Raw genomic sequence first — 21977 nt, forward strand, 5'->3', positions numbered from 1 at the left:
GTAGGTGGAGAGTTGTAAACTTTTTCTATTAGGAATACTGCTGTTGTGAACATTTTAGTATGAGTCTTTGAACTTTTATGTGCATTTCTATTGGGTTCATACCTAGGAGTGGAACTGCTGGACCCTGGTGTATCATGCGTCCAACCTCTTCAACCATTTTGAGAATAGGGAAGAGTTAATGAAATATCTTTCCCATATACCCATCCATTCTTCAGGACTGACTGGTGATACTGTTCAGAGGATACAGTATTATGATAGACACAAATCCATAGGGATTCTTATCATGTTAATTATTCTAGCCATACCACATGCATAATTCATATTGCATTACATTATGCTGCAGATGTCTAATATTAGCACAAAGTTGCCTGGAGATCTGATTAATGAAAACATGTCTTGTGTTATAATTAAGAAATCTTGGTCAGGCATGAATTATTGACTAATAGATGTATAATAGTAAAGTGGAGTGATTTTTGTAGATCTTTATAATAGTAAATCATTAATATTCAATGTCCTCCTGAAGTGCAGAAAATTCTAGTAAATTTTACAAGTGTTACAAGCATGTTTAAATACTTTTGGGTCCCCCAGTTTTTAATTATACAGGAGAAACTATTAAAATTTTAAACAGTCCTCTCAAGATAAAGGTAATATAACTCTACCTCAGTGATTGCAAACTACATGGAAATAAAGCCTACTAGTAAAAAAGGTAGGTTTTATCTCTCTGCTTATAGCACTTGAAATAGTGTATTTTACAATAGAATTCAATACATCTTTTAGTAATTGACTGTGAATTATATATTCCTCACCCCCAAAGAATCCAGTTCAGGCTTCAGAGATTTAATAACAACAAATGAGAATGAGATATTAGCTTGTACTAAACATACTTTCATATTGTGACTGTGACCATACAAAGCATAATAATAAACTACACTATGCCTGCAAAAGACAGGACAAGTGTATGAAATGCACATCCCTACTTTAGTATTTTGCTCTTTAAAGCTTGGTAGCTCCTGTATTGCCAATTTTCAAAACCCATTATTGGAGAAAACCAGCCAAGAGAGGTACTGAGATGCATAGATCGTAATTTACCAAAAAAGAGCAGCCTCATCCTGGATTTATAATTAATTTAATTAGAATGGTGTGTTTGCCCTGTTGGATATTATGGGATCTTCCTTTCCTCTGGGTCACTTAGGACAAAGTTCAGTCTTGTGTTTACTTATGTTAGTATTAGATTTGCAACTCTCTCTTCCCTTAGAAGGTAAACTCAATGTGAACAGGGTATATTTGTCTCTCGCTGTATCTCCAATCTTGAGCCCTGGGCAGGGCCCCAATAACACTTGATAATAATCAAATGAATGGGTGATTGGGCTGCAGGAAGTATAATGAAAACAAGTAGGAGAAACTCCACAAGGAAGTAGACACCAATGCCTGGCGAGGAGGCCAGTGTTGTGGGTATCACAATAATTGTATTAATGGCCCTGGAGAATTGGCTTTGGAAGAGATGGGCCTTACCAACTTTTAGCTTTCGTCATCTTTCATGGACTATGTGACCATGCAGCACATCGAAGCCCAAACGTTCAGTCCCTGGCTCTTCTCAGAGCCCTTACCTGCTGCCACAGGCTGAACCTCAGTCTGTTGTGAAGCAAAATGATTTTATTAAATTCAATTGTGTGTGAGATCTGGACTGAGATCGAGCCAGTTTGGGGGGCAGGAAATGGAAGAGGGGAATTGCTGGATCAGGCTGTTATTAGCAAGTGTTGGAATGTCCAAGAAACAATACTTAGCCTATGTCTAGAACGTAAGATTTTTGAAAAGCTCTTTCTTCTCCTGAAGTAGAGGAACCCATCTGTACGCACAAAACCGTTACAGTTGAATATGCACAGTGAGAGGATGCTCTCAAATTCTAGCACTTAGTTCAAAGGATTGGGTTTTATCTATGCTCTGTTTAATTTTATTCAGTTCATCTTGATAAACTATAGAAACTGCCAATATAATCACCTCAAATAATTTACCTGCTGAAGAATAAGCAGATTAATGAGAATGAGAGAACAACCTCTATTGTCTACTTTTTACAGTGTTTAGACACTTAATTCCATTAGCATAAACTTTTGAAAATATGTTCTCCAGCTTTAAAATTTTCTTTGACTACCCAAATTAAAAAGGTAGGATTTATTTTTGTCTCCAAATTTTGTTTGCCAAATACTTTTTATCTTGGGGGGGATCTTGTTTTGAAAATAACACATTCCTTCAAGATATTAATATTTTTCTTATATGCAAATTGAAAGAAAACTTTCCACTGAGGGTGAACTACAGGCAATTTATTTCCACTCTCCTTCTTTCCTGGCCTACTAATAATAAACTGTTGCCCCCATCTTTCTCAAAGCCTGAGGCTCATGCTTGACACTGAACTTATTTTGACTTCTATCTCCCCTCAAGTTCTCTGCCTCAAGCCCAAATTCCTAAATATTAGCTTCTCACTGTTTGCCAATTATCTCTAACTTATCTGATATATAATGTTTGCTTTCACATTTTACTGCATGAACCCCTTGTGTCTAACTTTGATTTGAATTGGAATAATTTCTTTCAATATTTTCTTCCATAATATTTTTTTCTCACTCTTGATGATATAGCTGGGGATAGCACTTGAGGTTCATGACCATTTGCCATCACACTTTGCATATATTCCATCTTTTGGCTTTCATTGTAACTAAGAAGAATTCTTTTATAATTTTAAATGATTACCTTCAGTTGCAGGTAATCTGGTTTTTTTCTTGATGCTTTACTAGTTATTTCTCTACATTTTATGTTTTACCTACAATATACCAATGTGCGAATTTATTATTGACTCTATTCAGGACCTAGAGTAAGCTTTCGTTACAAGGACTTAATCTTTCTTTAGCCATTATGTGTTTAGATCCTGCTTCTCTTTCTCCTAGAAGTCCTAAATAGGTGGAAATTCTGTCATACTTGTCCTGTCAAGCATGAGCCTAAGGCCTTAACTGCCATTCCCTGCAGGTGTTAAAACTCCAGGTGGTTGGGTGTCAGCAGAGGCCACATGGGAAACCCAGACTTCACCCTTCGCTGGCAGTAACAAGGCAGTACCCCGCCTTCACCCACACTACAGTATCCAGTTATTGGCGCAGATACTACTGAATGAGAAGAACTAGCTGACATGACTTGAGCATCTATACAACTTAGACTATATCCCTTTCTCAACCCTAGTGCTAACAGGAAATGACCAAACTATGAATTCTGTTTTGGTATTGTTACCTGGGCAAGGCTGGGTGCAGGTCTCCTCGAGAACCATTTTTTTATTACCATCTATGATGGGTTCAATGTCAGTACAGAATTCTTCATCCACCACTTTGCTGAAATCATCAGCTGATCCATCACTCACTACACAAGAAATGTTCCTTGTTCTGGTCCCTTCGCCACACTGGGCATCCTGAAATGCAGGAAGAAATAACTAATTAGGAAAAGAAAAATAATTCATTAGCAAGCTCATCACTTACAGTCATCTCTACACCACTGATTTTGATTTATGAGCAGTTAAAGAAGCATTTGTCACCCTAGGGAAGAAGTCCTATAGGACACTAGCTATAAAGTAGACAATGAACAATCTATTTGTTTTCTAGCCAAAGACAGGCAAATAAATTTTCATTAAAATGAATCAGTCTCCAAATGATTTAAAAAACACAGGACAGGGACTGCTTATTATCAAAACTAATTAAACAGTTACAAAATGGCAAAGCATCTAAAATCTTCAGGAGGAAACATGCTGTTAGCTCTGAAAAATACTTCTGAAAACAAGTCTCTGCGGATAAAGGACACACATTTCCATACAACTTCTTGAGATCTGATTACCTGCACTTGGCATAGAGACCACTGGCCATACTGCCACTGGTAACAGGGTTTCACTGGGCAAGGCTTGGACTGTTCCATCAGGGCAGGGCATGGCCGCCCATCACCCTGAAAGGGCTGGGTCACTGTGCGTCTTCGGACCATTTTTCCTTAAAGAGATACAAAGGGATGCAACTCTAGTGACATATTTGTGCAAGCGTGTATCTTGAGAGAGGGCATCACAGACATTTCTGCTGAGGAGACCTGAGGAATGAGTAAGGCTCAGACGTTTTGAAGAGAAAGACACTGACTCAACCTTTCTGAAGATTATCTGGTAAGACTTAAAGCAAGAAGGATATTTTATTTCCTTTTCCTTTTTTTTTTTCTTTTAAGATTTTATTTATTTATTTGACAGAGAGAGATCACAAGTAGGCAGAGAGGCAGAGCGAGAGGGAAGCAGGTTTCCTGCCGAGCAGAGAGCCCAATGCGGGACTCAATCCCAGGACCCTGAGATCATGACCCGAGCTGAAGGCAGCGGCTTAACCCACTGAGCCACCCAGGTGCCCTATTTTCTTTTCCTTGACCTTGGGTCTAATGTTAATGAAGGTACAAACCTGTGAGGCCACATGTTTGAGAACATTCTGACCAAGGAGACCAGTCAGAAAGCTGACAGTTGACCGGGCATTCCACCATGCAGGATGTGTTCATCGGCCAGTTCTTCTCCAGGCCAAGCTGCAAGGAGAGAGGCAGATCTGTTTGTACTGACCTGGAAGCATGGCTCAGTGCTTAGAAGGAGGGAATAGTGGAGAGGAGAGGACGAAAAAGCAAGATGTATAACAGAATAAAAAGGTACCTGGAGGTCAAACACCCACACTTAAAAATAGAAAGTGGCTCAATCCAGAAGAGTGGGAGCAAAGGGCACAGGATGAGTGCTGGAGCCCATTTACTCAATGCTGTTGAACTGTTTAAATAAGTCATGAAAAAAAAGTAGCTTTAGTCTCCAAATTGGCTTAATTTCCCTAAACAAGGAATGAAGAGGTGTAAGGTCAATTCCTTTCCATTAAAAACCAAGAATATCACCAATATGTAGATCTATAGTGGTATCTCTGGGATATAACTTATTTTTTCACGTGCATGTTAACTGAAAAGCAAAAGGTTTGAAAGACAAATCACCATTCGAAACTAATAACACACTGAAATAATACAAAATATTAGTTAAGTACACTATTTCTTTCAAAAGGAAATATTGTTCAATAGAATTTTTTGATTATGACTATTTCATAAACATTTTTTGTTTACAAAGATTTTATTTTCTAAAACTGATCTCAGCAGCTAACTGTAGGATAATTCCCTTATTCTGGTTAGCCTCTCATCAGATACTAATATTGTGACGTTCTGTTGGCATTGAGTTCCTTAAGCATTCTACTTTTAAAATCGGAGATTTCAAACTCATTGTCTGTGTACACAAATAGTTAAAAATTCCAAGGTTCAAAGTAGCATGAAAATAGAAATATTTAAGAGCTTGTTAGGAGAGTACAATTTTGGGGGCGGGAGTAATCCTTGGGAATTTGTAAGATCTTGTTTCATTTCTGTATGGAAAGGAAGTTCAAGTGTCTAATGTACATAACAAAAGCTGGCAAAAGAAAATTTTTCTGAAATCTTGTGTTTTGGCCCAAGTATAGCTCGTGGCTCTAGGTTATCTGCTGAGAGAAGATCAGGTCAGTGACTGCAGGCACTCCCATTATATTCTCCACCAGTAATACTTGACAAAGCTGAGCATTCCGTAAAAAAGTTTTTTACTATCTTTACCATATCCATTGGAAGTCTCAGAAAGCACTTAAAGTCATGGGAGGTCGAAGAAAGGAGACTTACAGTGATTATATGCTAAAAACGATGTGTAACATTTAAGGTAGACCATTGTTTTCTGGAGAGAAGATCTGAATCACAGAATTCAACTATTACTGACTCATTTCACTACAGAATTGAAAAGAATGTCTATGTATAGATGCCCTGGGCATCCAGTAGTAAGACATTTTAATCTTCTGCTACTTTTTTTTCTTAAATTTATTGTGTTCTTCTTTTTTTTCCCCCCTCTCTCTTACTCTCTCATCTGTCTAAACCTATGTGTCTAAGTAAATGGAATCTGTTCAGGGATCAAAGAATAGGAAAGGAGAAACCAATTACTAGATATTGGATGAATAAAGAAAACATCAAAGAAAAAATGCTATATAAATGCTAGATGGGTTTAACCCGAATTGTCCTCTTTGTTGGGTAGGAATGGCATTTTTTTTTCTTTTTGGCTCTTAGGGACACAGCAAGAGTTAGCTACTGCTGTCGTGCTGAATGCAGGGTTTACACATGTATTAGTAGGTAGGCAATCAATCCATTGTTAAAAAAGATAGCCAGCTTTTCTCAGGGCTATTATTTAATACTACTGCATCCATGGGGATGGATAAAATGGGATAGAAGTTGTTTATTCCAATTCCTGCAGAGCGAGCACTATTCTCCCTAAAGACAGTGTTTACTAGAATAATTTCAATCCCTAATTGTCACCACAGCATTTGAACATTATAATATTAGTGCATAAGAATAAGTTTATCTAGACTCCTGGATAATTGAAATTAGTTATTTCTCAGGGTTTACTCACATTTCACTAAAGACATAAAGGAGTCTGGGTATCCCTCTGTCCTATAGTCATGTTTTTTAATTGGTTTTGTAGGATTTGGGTTTAGCTTTCACAAAGCTCTCAGCTATTCATAGTAGATTTCATTCTGATCCAGGATGACATTTATATGTACATTTGCAAAAAAGGAGATACATTAATTAACTAGAAGTAGATCAAAGCTCTCCAGCCAATATATGACTATAATAATGTTCATTAATACTAATGTTATTTTTATAATGATTACATTACTTTGATGTTACTAGTTTCAAAACCAAATTAATTCAGGTATAAAATGTATAATTAAAGTGTGAATACACTAAACTATGTTATAAGATGGTGGTGAGTGGAATTTATTAAGTAAACAACTTGTTTTCAGCACACTCGGGAACTCTGTTCCCATGGACAGATATAACGAAGTTGTTAGGGCCACATGACAAAGATATCAAATGGATTAAGATATTTCCATCTCGAGTTTTTTCAGGAGCTGGAACAATTTACTATGGGCTTATATAACCCCTGGGATGTTTAGATAGAAGTTATGGTCACCATGTCTATTGAACCCTAATGGAGTCATAAGCTCCTCTCTCTCTGTTCAAGATCTATTGAAGCTCCTGCTTATCTTGGTTCATGTTTAACCCAGTGGGGCTTACATGCAGGGGAAGTTAAAACCTGTCAGGAACGTGAGTACACATTTGGAATAGGAGTCAGACAATATCGTTACATGAAGTGTTGTTTCATGAAAGCTAAGAAAGACCAACAATTACGTCTCCCCACATTTCATAAGGTCATACTTAGAAATGATGACATCACTTTTATAAATAGGGAAATTAATAGCTGCAATCTCTGTACCTCAGAGTTACAATGGCAGACTTCACTCCTTTGTTTGAATTTCAAGCTCGCATCCAGACCTGCGTACTTAGACTCTCACAGCTGGATATTAGATCCTAATATCAAAATCTGCTACCAAACCACATGCGATCAATGTTGAGCAACAGAGAGAATAAATGATGGCTCTTGGCAGGTGTCCCAGGCAACACAAAATTCACATGAAATTACAAAAGATGATGAATAGTCTGATTAAGATTTATTGCCTTTATTCACCTTGATTACTTATTGTTCCCCAAGCATTTCTTTCAAAATAGGCTAATTAGCATACCTTTGGGCTCCAAGCAGAACAAAATACAGGAAATTATGTGTAGAAATCAGTACTTGGACAGTGTTTCTTTTCAAGAGGATGCTTAGCGTCCTCTGAATAGTGCAGAGAAATGTCTGCTGGTAATGAGCTGCACTGAGCACAGGTCACTGGGCTCAGCATGAATCGAAATTATTAGGGAAGAATTTACTCACAGAGATATAACACAGTATCCCCTCACCTCTTCACAATATTTCAGGTCAACCGACTTGCCATCACTTCGAACACAATCCAACATCCTTGTTTTAATGCCATTTCCACAAACTGCCTTCTCACTCAGCTGACACGTACTCCAGTCTGAAAGGAAGGGAGCCCATCAGAACAGAAGGCTACGTAGGAAACAGATTTCAAATGAAACTCTGATGACCTGAATCCCATATTTAATTCACAACTGCTTCCTAAGCCCCACAATCAATCATCCCACATGCAGAGCATATGGGTCCCGGCTTTGAACATATCAAGAGTCAAGTGGAATTGCTGGGGTTGTACAAAGCTCCAGGGATTATTCTTGAAGGCAGATGTCTACTTGACAATCTTTGACAGCTAGCCGTTTGGTGACATTGTGAAACTGGCTTTGGCCTGCAGATCAAATGTCACTTAAAAACTTTTTTCCCTAATAAAAGGAGAAATTTAAAACCCAACATTAGTTTTATTTTAGCAAAATCATCATAATTTAATGGGTGCTACTTTAACTGTGTTGCTTTAGTCAAATAAAATACCATTTCGCTTACTGTCCATTCTTAGAATATTTTAAAATATACACTTATTTATTTCAAAATCACTTTTGGCCAGATCTCTTTAGTACTTTTATTTCATGTCTTTTGCAAAATGATTTTTTCATCTTTCCAGAGTAGCATAGCATATCCTGGAGAACTGTGACTTCTTTATATCTTCAAAGGAAACTGAAGAGAAAAACCTAAGGAAGCAAAAAGCCAATCTGACTTCTGTGTGTTATTGTACGAGGTTTGGGGTTTATTTTAGTGTGAGAATTACTCGGGAAGAATTCCCAGACAAGCTTCAGTATTGCCATGCATCATGTAAACCAACACATTCTCTTCTTTCCTAGACTAACTTGATGGTATGGAAGGGTTATGGGAAAAAAGGGAATTCCTAATAAACCTTTTTTTCTGAATGAACAACCCACGTATCCCTTTTCATCTGTACCTTTGATAATAAGAAATATTAGTATCTTCGTCATATACTTTTTGGTAGCTCAAGATTGCCGACATTTTAACATCAGACTAATTGTTCTTATAAACTGTCCCCACACAAAGAATTGTCCCAGGATGTTATAGCAATTAAACATCTCCTGAAGAGGATGTTTACCTTTCAATAAACCTGATACTTATGGGAAAGATGTATCTTTTACTTGCACCTTCCCAAAGTGGGAGGATGTCTTGAACGGGATCACTTAGACTCTTCACAATCTGCCTTAATCCCCTCATCTCTTCACAATATTTCTCTTCACAATATTTGCAGACATCCTCCACATCTTGATGTTTATTAAAAAGAGATAACTATTTCTGTCTTTAAATAAAGAATTATCTCTGCAAAAGTAAGCAGCATGTCCAAGAGGGCCACAGATGGGGATGAACAGTACTTACGGGGTTGCTGCTGGGCTGGAAGACATGCGATCTAGCTTACATCTCGGGGATGAGGAGACTATGCACGTACCTGTTACATTATAATCGTAGTGGAAGCAGTTTTTGTTCAGGTTACAAGGTTCCTTCTCAACAGCATTAGGGCAGGCTCTTCCTTCATCAGCGGGTTGTCTGATGGGATCAGCTGACCTTTGCCGGAAACTGCTTTGACTGCAAGGCTGACAAAGAAGAAAGCAGCTCCTCAGAAAGGTGAATGAATACTCAGCCACACGGGGGCTAATATATTAGGGAGAGCACCAGAGCAGGAGGGAGACTGTTGGGGCCGCTGGCTAACTTGAACAATCCCATTACACCTAGGTTTCATCATCTATGAAATCAAGGTGTTAGATGAGTTTCCAATGTCCCATCCAGCTATAAGAGGCTCAAGGGTCTGTGTGTCAGACACTCAGCTACAAACACACACACACGTGATCCTATTAATTATTGCACATCACTACTATAGAATCCATAATCCATCAATCTATCCAGTACAGTTTCTTGGACCTGAAAAACCATTTTAAGGGTCACTTTAAATAACTAGCTTTTAGTGACCTCCTTGATTTTCCTAACGGGCACACACACATGCACAGGAACACAACTTAGCAGGTAAGGAAGACGAGCCTGCCATTTGCTACTGGCACCGTCTTGTTCTGAAAACATCTGGTTTCTAAGAACAGAAACTTCAAATCGGATGCTATAGAGTTAGAACAGAAACTCATTTGCACAGCCTTGTCCAACAGTTGACTCTTTGTTGCTCTTTAACTTGTATCCAAGTCAACTGGCATCTCTGTTCTGCTCTGCTCAGTCAGCTGGCTGCCAGTCGCACCTTTAATCATGTTAACACGGAGACAGAAAATTAACTTCGCCTTGAAAATATGCATCATAAATTCTTTGAAACTGTCTTATTTTGTATTTCAGCATATTAATTCCACATTAGATGTATTCTTCCCGTGCTTTTTGATGCCATTTTGAAATGTGCAGCTTTACAAAGGTGCCCGGGCCAAGGCAAATTTCCTAAATCCTAAACAGCCAGTTCTGTTTCAAACAAGCCTTCTCAGGGTCCTGCAGAAGAGCGCCTATGGGCTGTTGAAATCTAGAAGCTCTGTGTGATTTGAAACTCTCAGCTGGCTTTGCAGCCCCACAGAGACACAGAGTCCGTGAGTGCAAAGAGATTCACTGACACACAGCTTTCTTCTTTCGATTCCTTTTTGCCAGCCTCCTTTGGGTTTTAGTGTCAATACCCTGGCTGCAGTATACCCACTGTGTGGAGATGATTCCTTCAATTTAAATAAAACGGACTGGGCAAAAAGCAAGGGATGACAAGAACCCGACACCATTAAAGTACCTTTACCAGAGCTTCCTCCTTTTTTCCCTTTACCTGGAGGGACTCATTATCACCAGTGCAGTTTTTAACATGCTGTGTATTTATAGGCCAATCTGAAGGCGTTTTGTGTGGGCCCAGGAGGAGGATGGAGGAACACAGAACTTGCAAGAGGTTGAGCTGTTCTCATGTGGGTCAAAACACTGCTGACTATAAATGGCCTGGTCACAGAATGAGGTAGCCAAGAAAACACCCTTGCCATGATAACTAATTTGGTAACTAATTTAGTAATTACTATTTTCTTCTTTTTAGTAATTACTATTTTCTTAATAATAGCTTTAAAGCTTTAGTGGTAAGGAATTAAGTAAACGCTACTTATAAACAGTTAATCATCTCACCAAAGTGCATCGGGTCCAGGGGCCCCATTCAGATATCACACAATCCTCAGGACATGGTAATTTGCACTCTCTAGAGCCCAGGGGCATCTCTTCTGGATCACAGAGGTAATCTTCTACATGGTCAGAAGGGCCATCTGCTGTGTTCTGCATGCATCTAGAAGAAAACACACTATTCAGCGAAGGAACCAGGACACTTAGAACAAGGGCTGACCCATTCGATAGATGGTTCTTTCTAAGGCATCATTATGGGGTTGGGAGGTGGGAAGGTTTGCATTTAATAACAAAAATTCTCCAAACATGAAGACATAAAAGGATCTCTACCTCCCACAAATACTTGCAGAGTTTCAGCATGACATAAAATGTACCCTTGCTTGTATCATCATAATCTTTTAAAATTATAGCCCCTGTGTGGATTATAAACTCTGTATGTCTTCCTCTGAAAGAGGAGGGTCTTTTACCCTCATAGATGATGCAGCAACTAATGAGGAATGGTCCAGAGAGATTCATGGAGGGGCTACTTCTGGGAATTTTGCAATCTAATGCACTTTTTTTTTCTTCGGAAGGAAATGGCGAATTCCAGAAAAGATAGATTCATACAGGAGGGAGGATGAGACACACTGAACTTTTCTGGTGAGAGGTTTCATTAAGAATTTTCAAAAGTAACTGATGGCATTTACCAAGTTATCTTGTCATTTTAAAAGTAATTTTAGCCTTCTATATGCTGATAACTTTAAAAGAAAGCCAGAAGTGAAAACACACTTATATTAGTAATAATAGCACAAATTCTCTAAATGTAGTTGTTTGAATCATCCTCTATCTTGACCTTTTTTATTGTTAGTTTTCTTTTTAACAGAACAAATTCAAACATTTTATTATGTTTCATTCTTTTGTAAGCAGTCATGGACAGCTCGTTTACTCATCTCTTGGGGGTCTAATTAACATGGGGCTAGTACCAGACTTCACTCTTAGTGTAGTTAATAATGTCTCCAGGCACTTTCCTAGTGGAGGAGGAAAACTTTATCCCTCATCTATAACTCAGAGAAGGTCAACCAAAGTAATGGTTGGGGAAGAGCGTGCATTGTTGGAGCTAAAAAGGCAGGCTTGTGTTCCTGAGCCTCTCAAACTCATGGCACTGTTTTAAACTGTCGGTTAAATTACATTATCAATTATACCTGGAATCTCACCTTTCCCAGGGATTTACAGTCAGTGGGGACACTATATTTTCACAAATCAACTCTGCAGAAATTCCTTTCTATATGGTGCTCCCCAATTTAAGAGGAATGTCGTTTTCCTGTGGGATGCATTTAATGACTGGAAAACTGTGCTGCTGGTCATGTCTTAATTGGGTTTGGAGTCTGAAAAAATACGTCTATGAATACTCGCCTCTGCATTTTGTTGTGTGTGGTGTGAACTGGATAAAAACAGAAAAGAGCAACCACAAGAATATGCACAGGGAGGTATTTGTTTGATTTCATCACTGAAGAAAAAATTGTAAATTTCTTTGGGAGAATTTTAGTCTCTCAGGAAAGAGTTCTGTCTTTGATGGCATTTTTAAAATATTGTGTTTAATACACACCACCAGGCTAAGGAGGGCACGTATTGCATGGAGCACTGGGTGTGGTACATAAACAATGACTCCTGGAGCACTGAAAAAATAAAATAAAATAAATAAAAATATTGTGTTGACAGCAGCTTTGAGAGGACATGGAGCAGCTTTGAGACAACATGGAGCAGAGTTTAAACCCAACTGAAAAGTTAGGTTTGCTGCTAAGAAAAGATTATATTCATGGTAGGCACTGACACAGTGTACAAGGATTAACTTGCAAAATTACCTATTGATCCGGAGTTAAAGACAGGTGTTCAATACTCTATTAAGCATTATGTACATAAAGCTACATTTTCACAGGCTTTTCTCCTTTCATTTTTTTACTATAGAGCTAATTTATTCACTTTAGGAAAATCAGAAGAAACAAAAAATATCATATGATTCTATCACTGAGAGAAAAACACTCTTTACAAATGATTCTATGTAAGCATATATTTCATTTCATTAAATAGAGCAAATTTTATCGACTATTTGTACCATTAAGAAATCAATGATACATTATGAATATCTCTTCATATCATTAACTATTTTTCTAAGATATAATTTTTTTTTAAGATTTATTTATTTGAGGGGGGAGGGGCCGAGGGTGAGAGAACCCAAGCCAACTCTTCACTCAGCACAGAGCCCACATGGGGCTTGATCTCAGGAGCCCGAGGCCCGACACCAAGACTCAGATGCTTAACTGCACCACCCAGGGCACTCCAATGAAGATATCATTTTAATGACTGTATTTGAATGACATCATTTCAATGTGCCACAACTGCTAAAAATGCCCTTATTGTTGATACTCAGATTATTTATATTTATTTTATTTGGCATTAATCAGTTTTTAAAATCACTCCAGAATACAGAATAAATATTTGGATCAAGTTTTAAGCACAAGGGAAGGCACTTTAAGTTCATTTGCTTTCTTCAAATTCTTGGCCTTTTTCCTTTCCATAGGACAAGGAATTATACTGAGAGAAAACTGCACTGTGTTAGAAATACATAGTGCAGAACCAAGTTGGAGGCAAAGGGTGGGACCAGAGGCCAGCCACAGGTATGACAATAAGGGGGTACACTCTCTGCAGAGAATTCAAAAGCAACAATAAAAGTAACCAAATATGTTGCTTTTTATTGTCTCTTTTTTATTACCATCAGGCGCTAGAAATTCTTAAAAAAAAAAAAAAAAAAAAGTCTGTGAAAAATATCCCTTCCCCTCAGAGAAAATCACTTCTGCCACCAGCCTCTGAGGTACATACCATCCTAAAAGAGAAAGAACGACTGGATAAATTGGTACTGCCCTCTCATAGACCCATCTATCCTGAAATGCCACCCAATGCTTGCATATAAGCAGGACATTCTGACCTTAATTAGCAGAGGATAAGGTTAGAGAGGCTTACTACTCAATCAGTAACAAATAGGAACATTATTACATGATCAGAGATCACAATCGACACTGACCTTCTCTTTTCTCTATTGACATTAAAGATGTTTACTGAAAAAATAAATTGATCTCCAAAGTTACTTTGCTTTAGATGTACTTGGAAATGTTGAGAGTGCTTATAAAGCAAGAAACAGCAACATCTACAAAGATCATTGAAGGGAAAGCTGAAAGAACAGTTCTTTATTCTAATTTTTCTTACAAAAAGCCAACTTGATCAAAACCTTTTAATAGGGAAAGTATTTTTAAATTTGAAGGAGAAATTTTAAATTTGGAAGAGAATGGTGGAAAATGGAATCTCTGTCTTTTGTTTATGTTTCCCTATCCAACTTATTACCTCCTGACCCCTTATCTACCTTTATTAAGTTCCTCAGAAAAATAGCTTGAGAGTTCAGAGGGCTTGTGATAAAAGAAATAGAGATTATCTGTATTGGAAACAAAGTTATACTGTGTGCCAAAGTTTTATAATACAAATGTTAATTCGCCCTACTTTTCTATTGAGAAATATAAACCTTAAATTCATGAAAAGTTAGGTCAGTGCCTGCCCACAGCATGAATTGTTGAGTTCTGGATGTACTGACACCTGTCTTTACTGTGTGTCACTCAGCAGGGTTAGAAGAAACTGGTATAAAGAGTGACAAATCTGTCACTTTACTAGATGGGTGTTCCTGGTAAATTACTTAGTACTTCTGAATCCACTCTATAAAGTAGAGATAATAAAACCTCATACACTTGTTCCGTAGAGTTCCAGAACCCTTAAGAATCATCTGTAGATACTATAGGGAAAATTTAATGAGTATCCAAACTGTATTAGGTGTTAGGGAATTTCTGTGACTATGACACGGTTTTGGTTTGGAGAAGGTTCTAGAATTTAATAAGAATGACAGACAGTAAATGGATCTTTCCAGAAACAGTGAGGGGTATGTGCGGTACTAAGAGAAACACTGCTCAACAGAACTTTCTGTGATGTGGAGAGGGCCTATACCTCTGCTGTCTGACCGAATTATCCACTTGTGGCTATGGCATAAGCACTTGAAATATGTCTCGTGTGGCTGAGGAAATGTATTTTTAATTTAACTTTAATTAGTTTAAATTTAAAATGAAATAGCCCCACGTGACTAGTGGTTACCCTATGGGTCAGTGAGCCCACAGAACAAATGAGCAGCACTAGGTATTAGGAAGGGCTTCCTGGAGGAGAAGAGAGTAGTCAAAAGTTAGCCAGTCTGAGGAAACCAAGCAGTAAGAGTTTAGAACAGTTTACCACTAACAAGCAGTCGGAAATATTTTTGGCCTTTAAGAACAAAGTCCCCGGGGTTGGAAAAACCTGCATTAGCCTAGCTTGCATTCAATATGCAGATCTTTCTACTCAGGGGCACCTTGAAGTGAGGCTTCCTGTCAGAAGCACCCCCCCTCGCCGCCCCTGTGACAACCTGCGGCTTGAAGCAGGTCCCCTTGGAGTATTCCATGAGGGCATATTCCCTAGAAATAAAACTGAAGACAGTTTTAGGCAGGAGACTCAGGAGGAGTGAGGGCCTTACCTCACTTTCCGGGTTTGCACGCCCTCTCCACAGTTATCTCGCATGTTGACAAAGGTCACTTTGCAGATGCTCCACGGCTCTGAGACCCATATGTACTGGCTGCAGTCACTGTGGCAAGGGACCACCTCATACACCTGAAACACACACAGTTCTCAGGGATTTCTCCTCAGGGAACCCGATGAGCGTGAGTGGGAGCCCTTCATACCACAACACACACCATATTCTTGTTCGGCTATCTTCACTCCTCTCCTTTATTGCTCACTATTCTAAGAGAGGAATATAGAAAACCTCTTGAGAGTTCTAGCTGTAATGGGCAGGACCAGCTGTGCTGTATTCTCTCAATTCTTGATCCTATGTGACATTACAGTTGCGCATGTGACCTGAAAAAGTGCCCTGGACACATCGCACACTGTCCCACACTGCCCCTCACCGCACAGCACTGTAATTTCATGGACCGTCTGTCTTGTTTGCGGTGTTGTGGGTCTTCAATACTTAGGCCACAGTGCTCCAAGGTAAGGCATTCTATAGAGATTTGTTGAATAGGTGAATGAATGAATAAATGAATTAGAGAATTAAGTAAGCATATAAAAGTAGCTGTTTTGAAAGAAATACAATTTGGCTTGTTTTCCAAACGAATGTATATCGTGTAAGAATTTATATATTTTTTGCATTCTGTATGTGAAACTGAACTAAATAATAAATAAGAAGAAATAAATCCATTTTAAAACTAACCCTTAAGCATTTAGGGCTTGGAAGCAAGGTCTGAAATTGGCTTTATATTACACAGTCATAGCCCAAAGCAGGGAGGATCACATGACACAAAGCCAACTGTCTTGCTCCAGTGTCCACAAAGGCAGACAGCCCCACAGTTAGGCAGGGGTGTTTGGTTTCAGGATTTTTAGAACAATGAACCAATTATGCCTTTTTCTCAATGAGAAGAATGACTAAGCCAAGGAAATAAATAAACCATAATCCAATGCGCACAGCTGACTCAACCATTAAAGAAATGTATTCTAAAATAATTTTAAAATCTATGGTAATTTGACTCTATTTTCTACACACACACACACACACACACACACGTATATGTATATTTTGTGTTAACTATCTAATTCCAGAAAATATAAATAGTCCTTTGGAGCTATTCTTCTATGCAAATTTTAGTGAATAAAGTTGACCTATTCCGAGTAATAAAGAATATGCACCGTTGGAATAAGAATCTATCATTATTGTTATCAATGACCACCTCCACATTGGGTACTGCATTAAAACAGTACAAAGTACTACCAAGTAAAACATTACCCTACCACTTGTGGGGAAGGGAAAAATTGAAGGAGAAATGGCATTTCCCCTAATCTTTCAATGGCTTTCATTTTAATCTCCTACACTGGACTGAATACAAATCAGTTCAGAGCAACTTCCTGCCACCCACCTTCAGCCCACCTGCACCTTTACCTCTCCCTCGGAGAAGCATGACAGCATTAACAAGAGATGTCACTGCCTTTTCAAGGCTGGTGAAGCGAAGCTTGTTCTCCCCACCCCTGCATCTCAGCCCTGATATTAAAGTGAGAAAACACAGGTAGCGTGCTGGGGCAGGGGTGGGGGGTGGGGTGGAGAGGAACAGCTGCGGAACAAAATTTTATGGAAAATGTGGTATTTTTCTCCCTGTAAAAGATAAAAGACCATAGCAGGAAAAGAAATACATTCTCTGACATCAGGAATAAAAAGAGAACAAGCAGTACAGTATTCTGCCATGAACTGGGAGGTTTAGAAGTTCTTACCTGTGCCTGGAGTAGTATTCAACAGGAGTGAAGAAAAGGGAGAGGAAAAAGATAAGGAAAAATGTCAGTATACTGAATGAAAAAATTCATGTTCTAAGTTAAAATATTATTTTATCCACACATAAGAGCCTACTTTTCTTTTTTTTTTTGTTAAATTATTAGAGTATCTTTATTAAGCCTTTGGAGAGAAAAAACAAGTCATTATTCTTTAAAGTTAAGATACACAAATGAGTATTGTAAACAACACAGTCAAGGAAAAGATTAGATGGGCAGGATGAAGAAATCTTAAAAAACTGAGTAGACCTCAAAATACATGTCATGGGGGATTGATAAATGACTGCAACTATTTTGTGATCAAGCTGTGATTGAAATCTATCCATAGATTGATTGATTAATCTATTGATTTTAATTTAATTAATCTATTTGATTTTAATCCATCCATCCACCCATCTACATTTCTTGGGAAATGAGAATTTGCTTCCTCAATTAGAAAATGGTACTTAAAAGACCATTTCCAAGTCAATGGGCCAGTAATTATTTTATTAAGGACTGTATAATTGTGGTAAAAGAAATCCTTGTGATTTACAATTTTCAAAGTTAACAGAAGCCTTTGCATATTCTTTCTTAATGTTTTACTAATAAGGTCCTAGAAATTTCCATTTTTAGATGTAGAATATTTGTATTCAGACAGTCAGGAATCTATTATTTCTTGTTTTAGCTTTAATTTTTAGTTGTTAATACCTTAGTATCCCACCAGTAAGATGATTAACAAGTACCTAAATGTCCCCATCAAACTCTGTATTAAATTTTATCAGAGTTGAGAGTGACAGAGAAATGGCTTAGGTAAAAGACTTTTCATAGCAAAGACAACTTTTCAGAAGGTCCCAAACCTTTGAAAATTCACTAGTAAAAAAAAAATGCTGAGGCAAACACAGCTTATTTTAATTGAAAGACTGGCCATACACACATACACCCCCCCCCCCCATACATTCATGGAGAATTTCTCTTTATTAGGACCATGGATCAGAAGTTATTATGATTTAAATTTATGGATGAAAATTTAAGATCTCACAACTTGTAGAAAAATATTTCTTTGCATTATAAACCTTGCATTTCAATTATTGTGTTTCATTAGCGTTATGTTAACTGAATTTTCTCTGCAAATATTCACTCTGGCAGGAAAACCCATTCGCCAGTAGATGGCAGCAGTGCAGCGTATTAATCACCGATGGTAGAATTTAAGGGCACCTTCAGCAACTTCTCTCAGGGAAAACAAGATTTTTTCAGAGTAGTACTTCCTATGGCGCTTAATTCTCCACCTTCTTTGTCCTTAATTTCTTTATTCAAAATGTATTTTTGTTTTCTCTAGACTGTACCTTTATTTTTCTTTACTATTTTTGAAGCTTTAACTGGCTTTCTCATGTGATTCATGAATTGGGTGGCATCCCATTTAGCAGGGAGATTAGGAGCACTCTAGAGTGTATCTTTATTATCATTAACAATTTAAATTAATTTGGGAAGTAAAGTATGTGTACTGGTAAGCAGTTTGGAGAGTAAGTGATTGGACATTAAAATTAATCTATGTACGCATGAAACCTACCTGCATATTTAAGGTTGGTTCATCTGTATGATTTGGTTCATTTGTAACAATATAAATACACTTCTTAACATCTACACATACTATATTAAATTTATTCTTTGTTAATTTACATGTAGGTCAAACATGATAATAATTGCCTACATCTTCTATTACATTTGAATTAGTCATGATTCCCTCTCTTAGTCTTTTTACTTTATATCTCCAATAGAACACAAGGAACAACTATTAATGAAGTGAGCGTACAAAAATCAAAGAAGGTTCCAAATAAAATTTAAAAGGTCAAAGACTATAACATGGTTAAACTGATTCTGAAGTAATCTTTATATTTTTTTCTTTTAAAATTTTACATCAAACACATTTAAATGAACAGTCAATACATATTTCTTAGTTTTATTTTTTGATTTTTTTAGAGAGGGAGGAAGAGAGAGAGAGAGAGAGAAAGAATATGAAGGGAGAGAGGGAGAAAGAGAATCTTAATCAGTCTCGAAACCCACGCAAACCTGTCGATGGGCTAGAACTCACAACCCTGAGATCATGACTTGAGCTGATATCAAGACACTCAAACAACTGAGTCACCCAGGAGACCCTCCACAACCTTTTTTTAGAGATGGAGAGGGAGAAAGAGAGAGAGAAAGAGAGAGAGAGAGAAAGATTTCCTAGTTTTAAATAGTTGGTACTTGATGTATCTTTTCTGAGAGTCTAGGGGAATTATGATAATGGGACAATCTTGCTCTCAGCACACAGCTAGATACAATTTTATGATATTATTTTAAAGGTAGGTGTCATTTTAATTTCCATTTTTCATATGCATATACATGCAGCTTACTAAATGGCCTAATGCAAAGATAATATATCTGATTTGGGATTTTAAGAACATATATATATATATTTACTCAGGCATTCTAAGGATAAAATGGGTCAAATTTCTTATTCAGAGCTATTATTTATTCTTCTCCATTTTGGAGGGAAAAAATAGATCATTGGGAATCTAAATAATATCTTCATATTCTCAATATTAGAATCAATGGTAGAAAGTACCTGGTTGACATGGTCCAGTTTGGGGCAAGGCCTCCCTCCATTATATGGTTTTTCACGCAACCACTTGGACCGAACCTTCACGCCGCTCCCACAGGACTTACTGCAGCGGGACCAGTTGGACCACTCGCTGAGCTTGCAGTCGGAGGGACACGGGATGATGCAGGCCTCTTCGATGTAACCTGAACAGAGACAAACCAGATGAGAGCCACCTTCTCCGCATGCCACTTGCCCATCATTTTAGCTCATTCAGAAGGTCCAAGTTTGACTTGACAGCCCCAGACAAATGCAAAGACGTCTGCGTTGTTAAGGACCCAAATTAAATTCTGCAGGAAAATGACACATACATAAGGCGACTCTGGTAAAATAACAGCTGAGCAGCCGCCGTATGATCTGCTTAGGATTCATGCTCTCCATATTTCAACATCTCTGCCTCTCTGACAGCTCGTGTTTAATTGACAATAACCTGTCTGCTGCTGTATCGTTCTCATGCTGTCAGAGTGATACATTAAGAAAAGGATAACAGCTTTCTCTCAAATTCCCTGTTAATGTCACACAAGTTTTAAGTGTTTGAGTCCGTGCAATATCTTCCAGGAGAAAGCCAGACACTCAGTCAACATCCAACAGGAACGGTTCAACTTAGCACCTTATGTTTCCCCTTCTTAGCAAATCAACTCTGGAGAAGAAAAATGAAGGATGTTACGTAAAAAATGCCAGCATTTTTAGTGCTATCAATTTCAAAACAGTTTCCCATCTTGCATTCAGGCAATTCTCTCAAAAATCTTCCACATGTTTTGGGCAGGTACTGACCGTCTGCTGGACAGATAGGAAAACAAACACAGAAAGATAACTGGCAAATGCGGGATCACACAGCAAGAGATGGGGTCTGGTCCAGGGCTGGTTCCATCGAATCACACAGCTAATTAACTTATTAGTCTACAGATGTGATTTGAGAAATGGGTGCATTTTCCTGGAACAGTCCCTTATTACCAAGTTGGCATTTTACAACATCAATTCATCACCAGTATTCTCCAGGCAACTATGTGGAAAAGGCAAAATTTCCTTTGGTTGAGAGTCAAATGCATGGTTGTTCTGTGTAATACTCTGATGTGCAGAGGGTTTGCTCTTGTAGCATTTTACATCAGCATCAAGGATTCCGTTTTGAAAGTGATAATTATATAAACAACTAGGAAATTCTAGGGTGGTTTATAACTTTTTTAAAAAATTGAGATACAATTTCTACACAGTAAAAGTCAGCTCATGTTTTAATATATAAATTGAGTCATAAACAATCATCACCACTATCTAATTTTAGAACATTTTCATCACCACAAAAAGAAACCCTATGCCCATTAGCAGTCACCTCCCATTTTCCCCTCCCCCATCATCTGGAAAACACTCATCTACTTTTTGTCCTTAAGAATTCCCCTATTCTGGACATTTCATAAAATGAAATTAAACATTATGTGGTCTTTTTTGATTGGCTTAATATAATGTTTTCAGGGTCCGTCTATGTTATAACATGTGTTAGTATCTCATTCCTTTTTATGACTGAATAGTGTTCCATTTATGGATAGATCATATTTTGTTAATCTATGAATCAGCCGATGGATATTTTAGCTGTTTCCCTATTTATATGAATAATGCTGTTGTGAACATTTATGTATCAGTTTCTGTGTGAACATGTTTTTAATTCTCATGTGTGTATATCCAGGAGTGGAATTGCTGGGTCATATGGCAAATCTACAATTAAATTTTGAGGAATGCCAAACTGTTTTCCAAAGCACACCATTTTACAATACCACTAGCAAGGTATACGTATTCCAATTTTTACATTTGTCAAAACTTGTCTTTCTTATTTTAGTGTCCTTTGAAGAACAAAAGCTTTAACTGTTAATTGAGTCTAGTTTACCTATTTTTGATTTGGTTGCTTGAGCT

The 21977-nt window shown here is 37.8% G+C and overlaps 1 protein-coding gene across 2 annotated transcripts in view; it reads right to left on the bottom strand.

Moving 5' to 3' along the window:
- THSD7A (thrombospondin type 1 domain containing 7A) overlaps positions 1-21977 on the bottom strand; it is a 454591-nt gene that overhangs the window by 18112 nt on the left and 414502 nt on the right. For both annotated transcript variants that reach the window (XM_047694998.1, XM_047694997.1), the window contains 9 exons: positions 20043-20221; positions 17405-17410; positions 15624-15757; positions 11057-11210; positions 9372-9516; positions 7879-7994; positions 4455-4572; positions 3865-4010; positions 3271-3445 (listed from right to left, as the gene is read on the bottom strand). In XM_047694998.1, the coding sequence (XP_047550954.1) occupies positions 3271-3445; positions 3865-4010; positions 4455-4572; positions 7879-7994; positions 9372-9516; positions 11057-11210; positions 15624-15757; positions 17405-17410; positions 20043-20221 (1173 nt within the window). The remainder of the gene's footprint in view (positions 1-3270; positions 3446-3864; positions 4011-4454; positions 4573-7878; positions 7995-9371; positions 9517-11056; positions 11211-15623; positions 15758-17404; positions 17411-20042; positions 20222-21977) is intronic.

The sequence above is a fragment of the Lutra lutra genome, chromosome 11 (assembly GCF_902655055.1).
Source record: "Lutra lutra chromosome 11, mLutLut1.2, whole genome shotgun sequence".
Taxonomy (NCBI): Eukaryota; Metazoa; Chordata; class Mammalia; order Carnivora; family Mustelidae; genus Lutra; species Lutra lutra.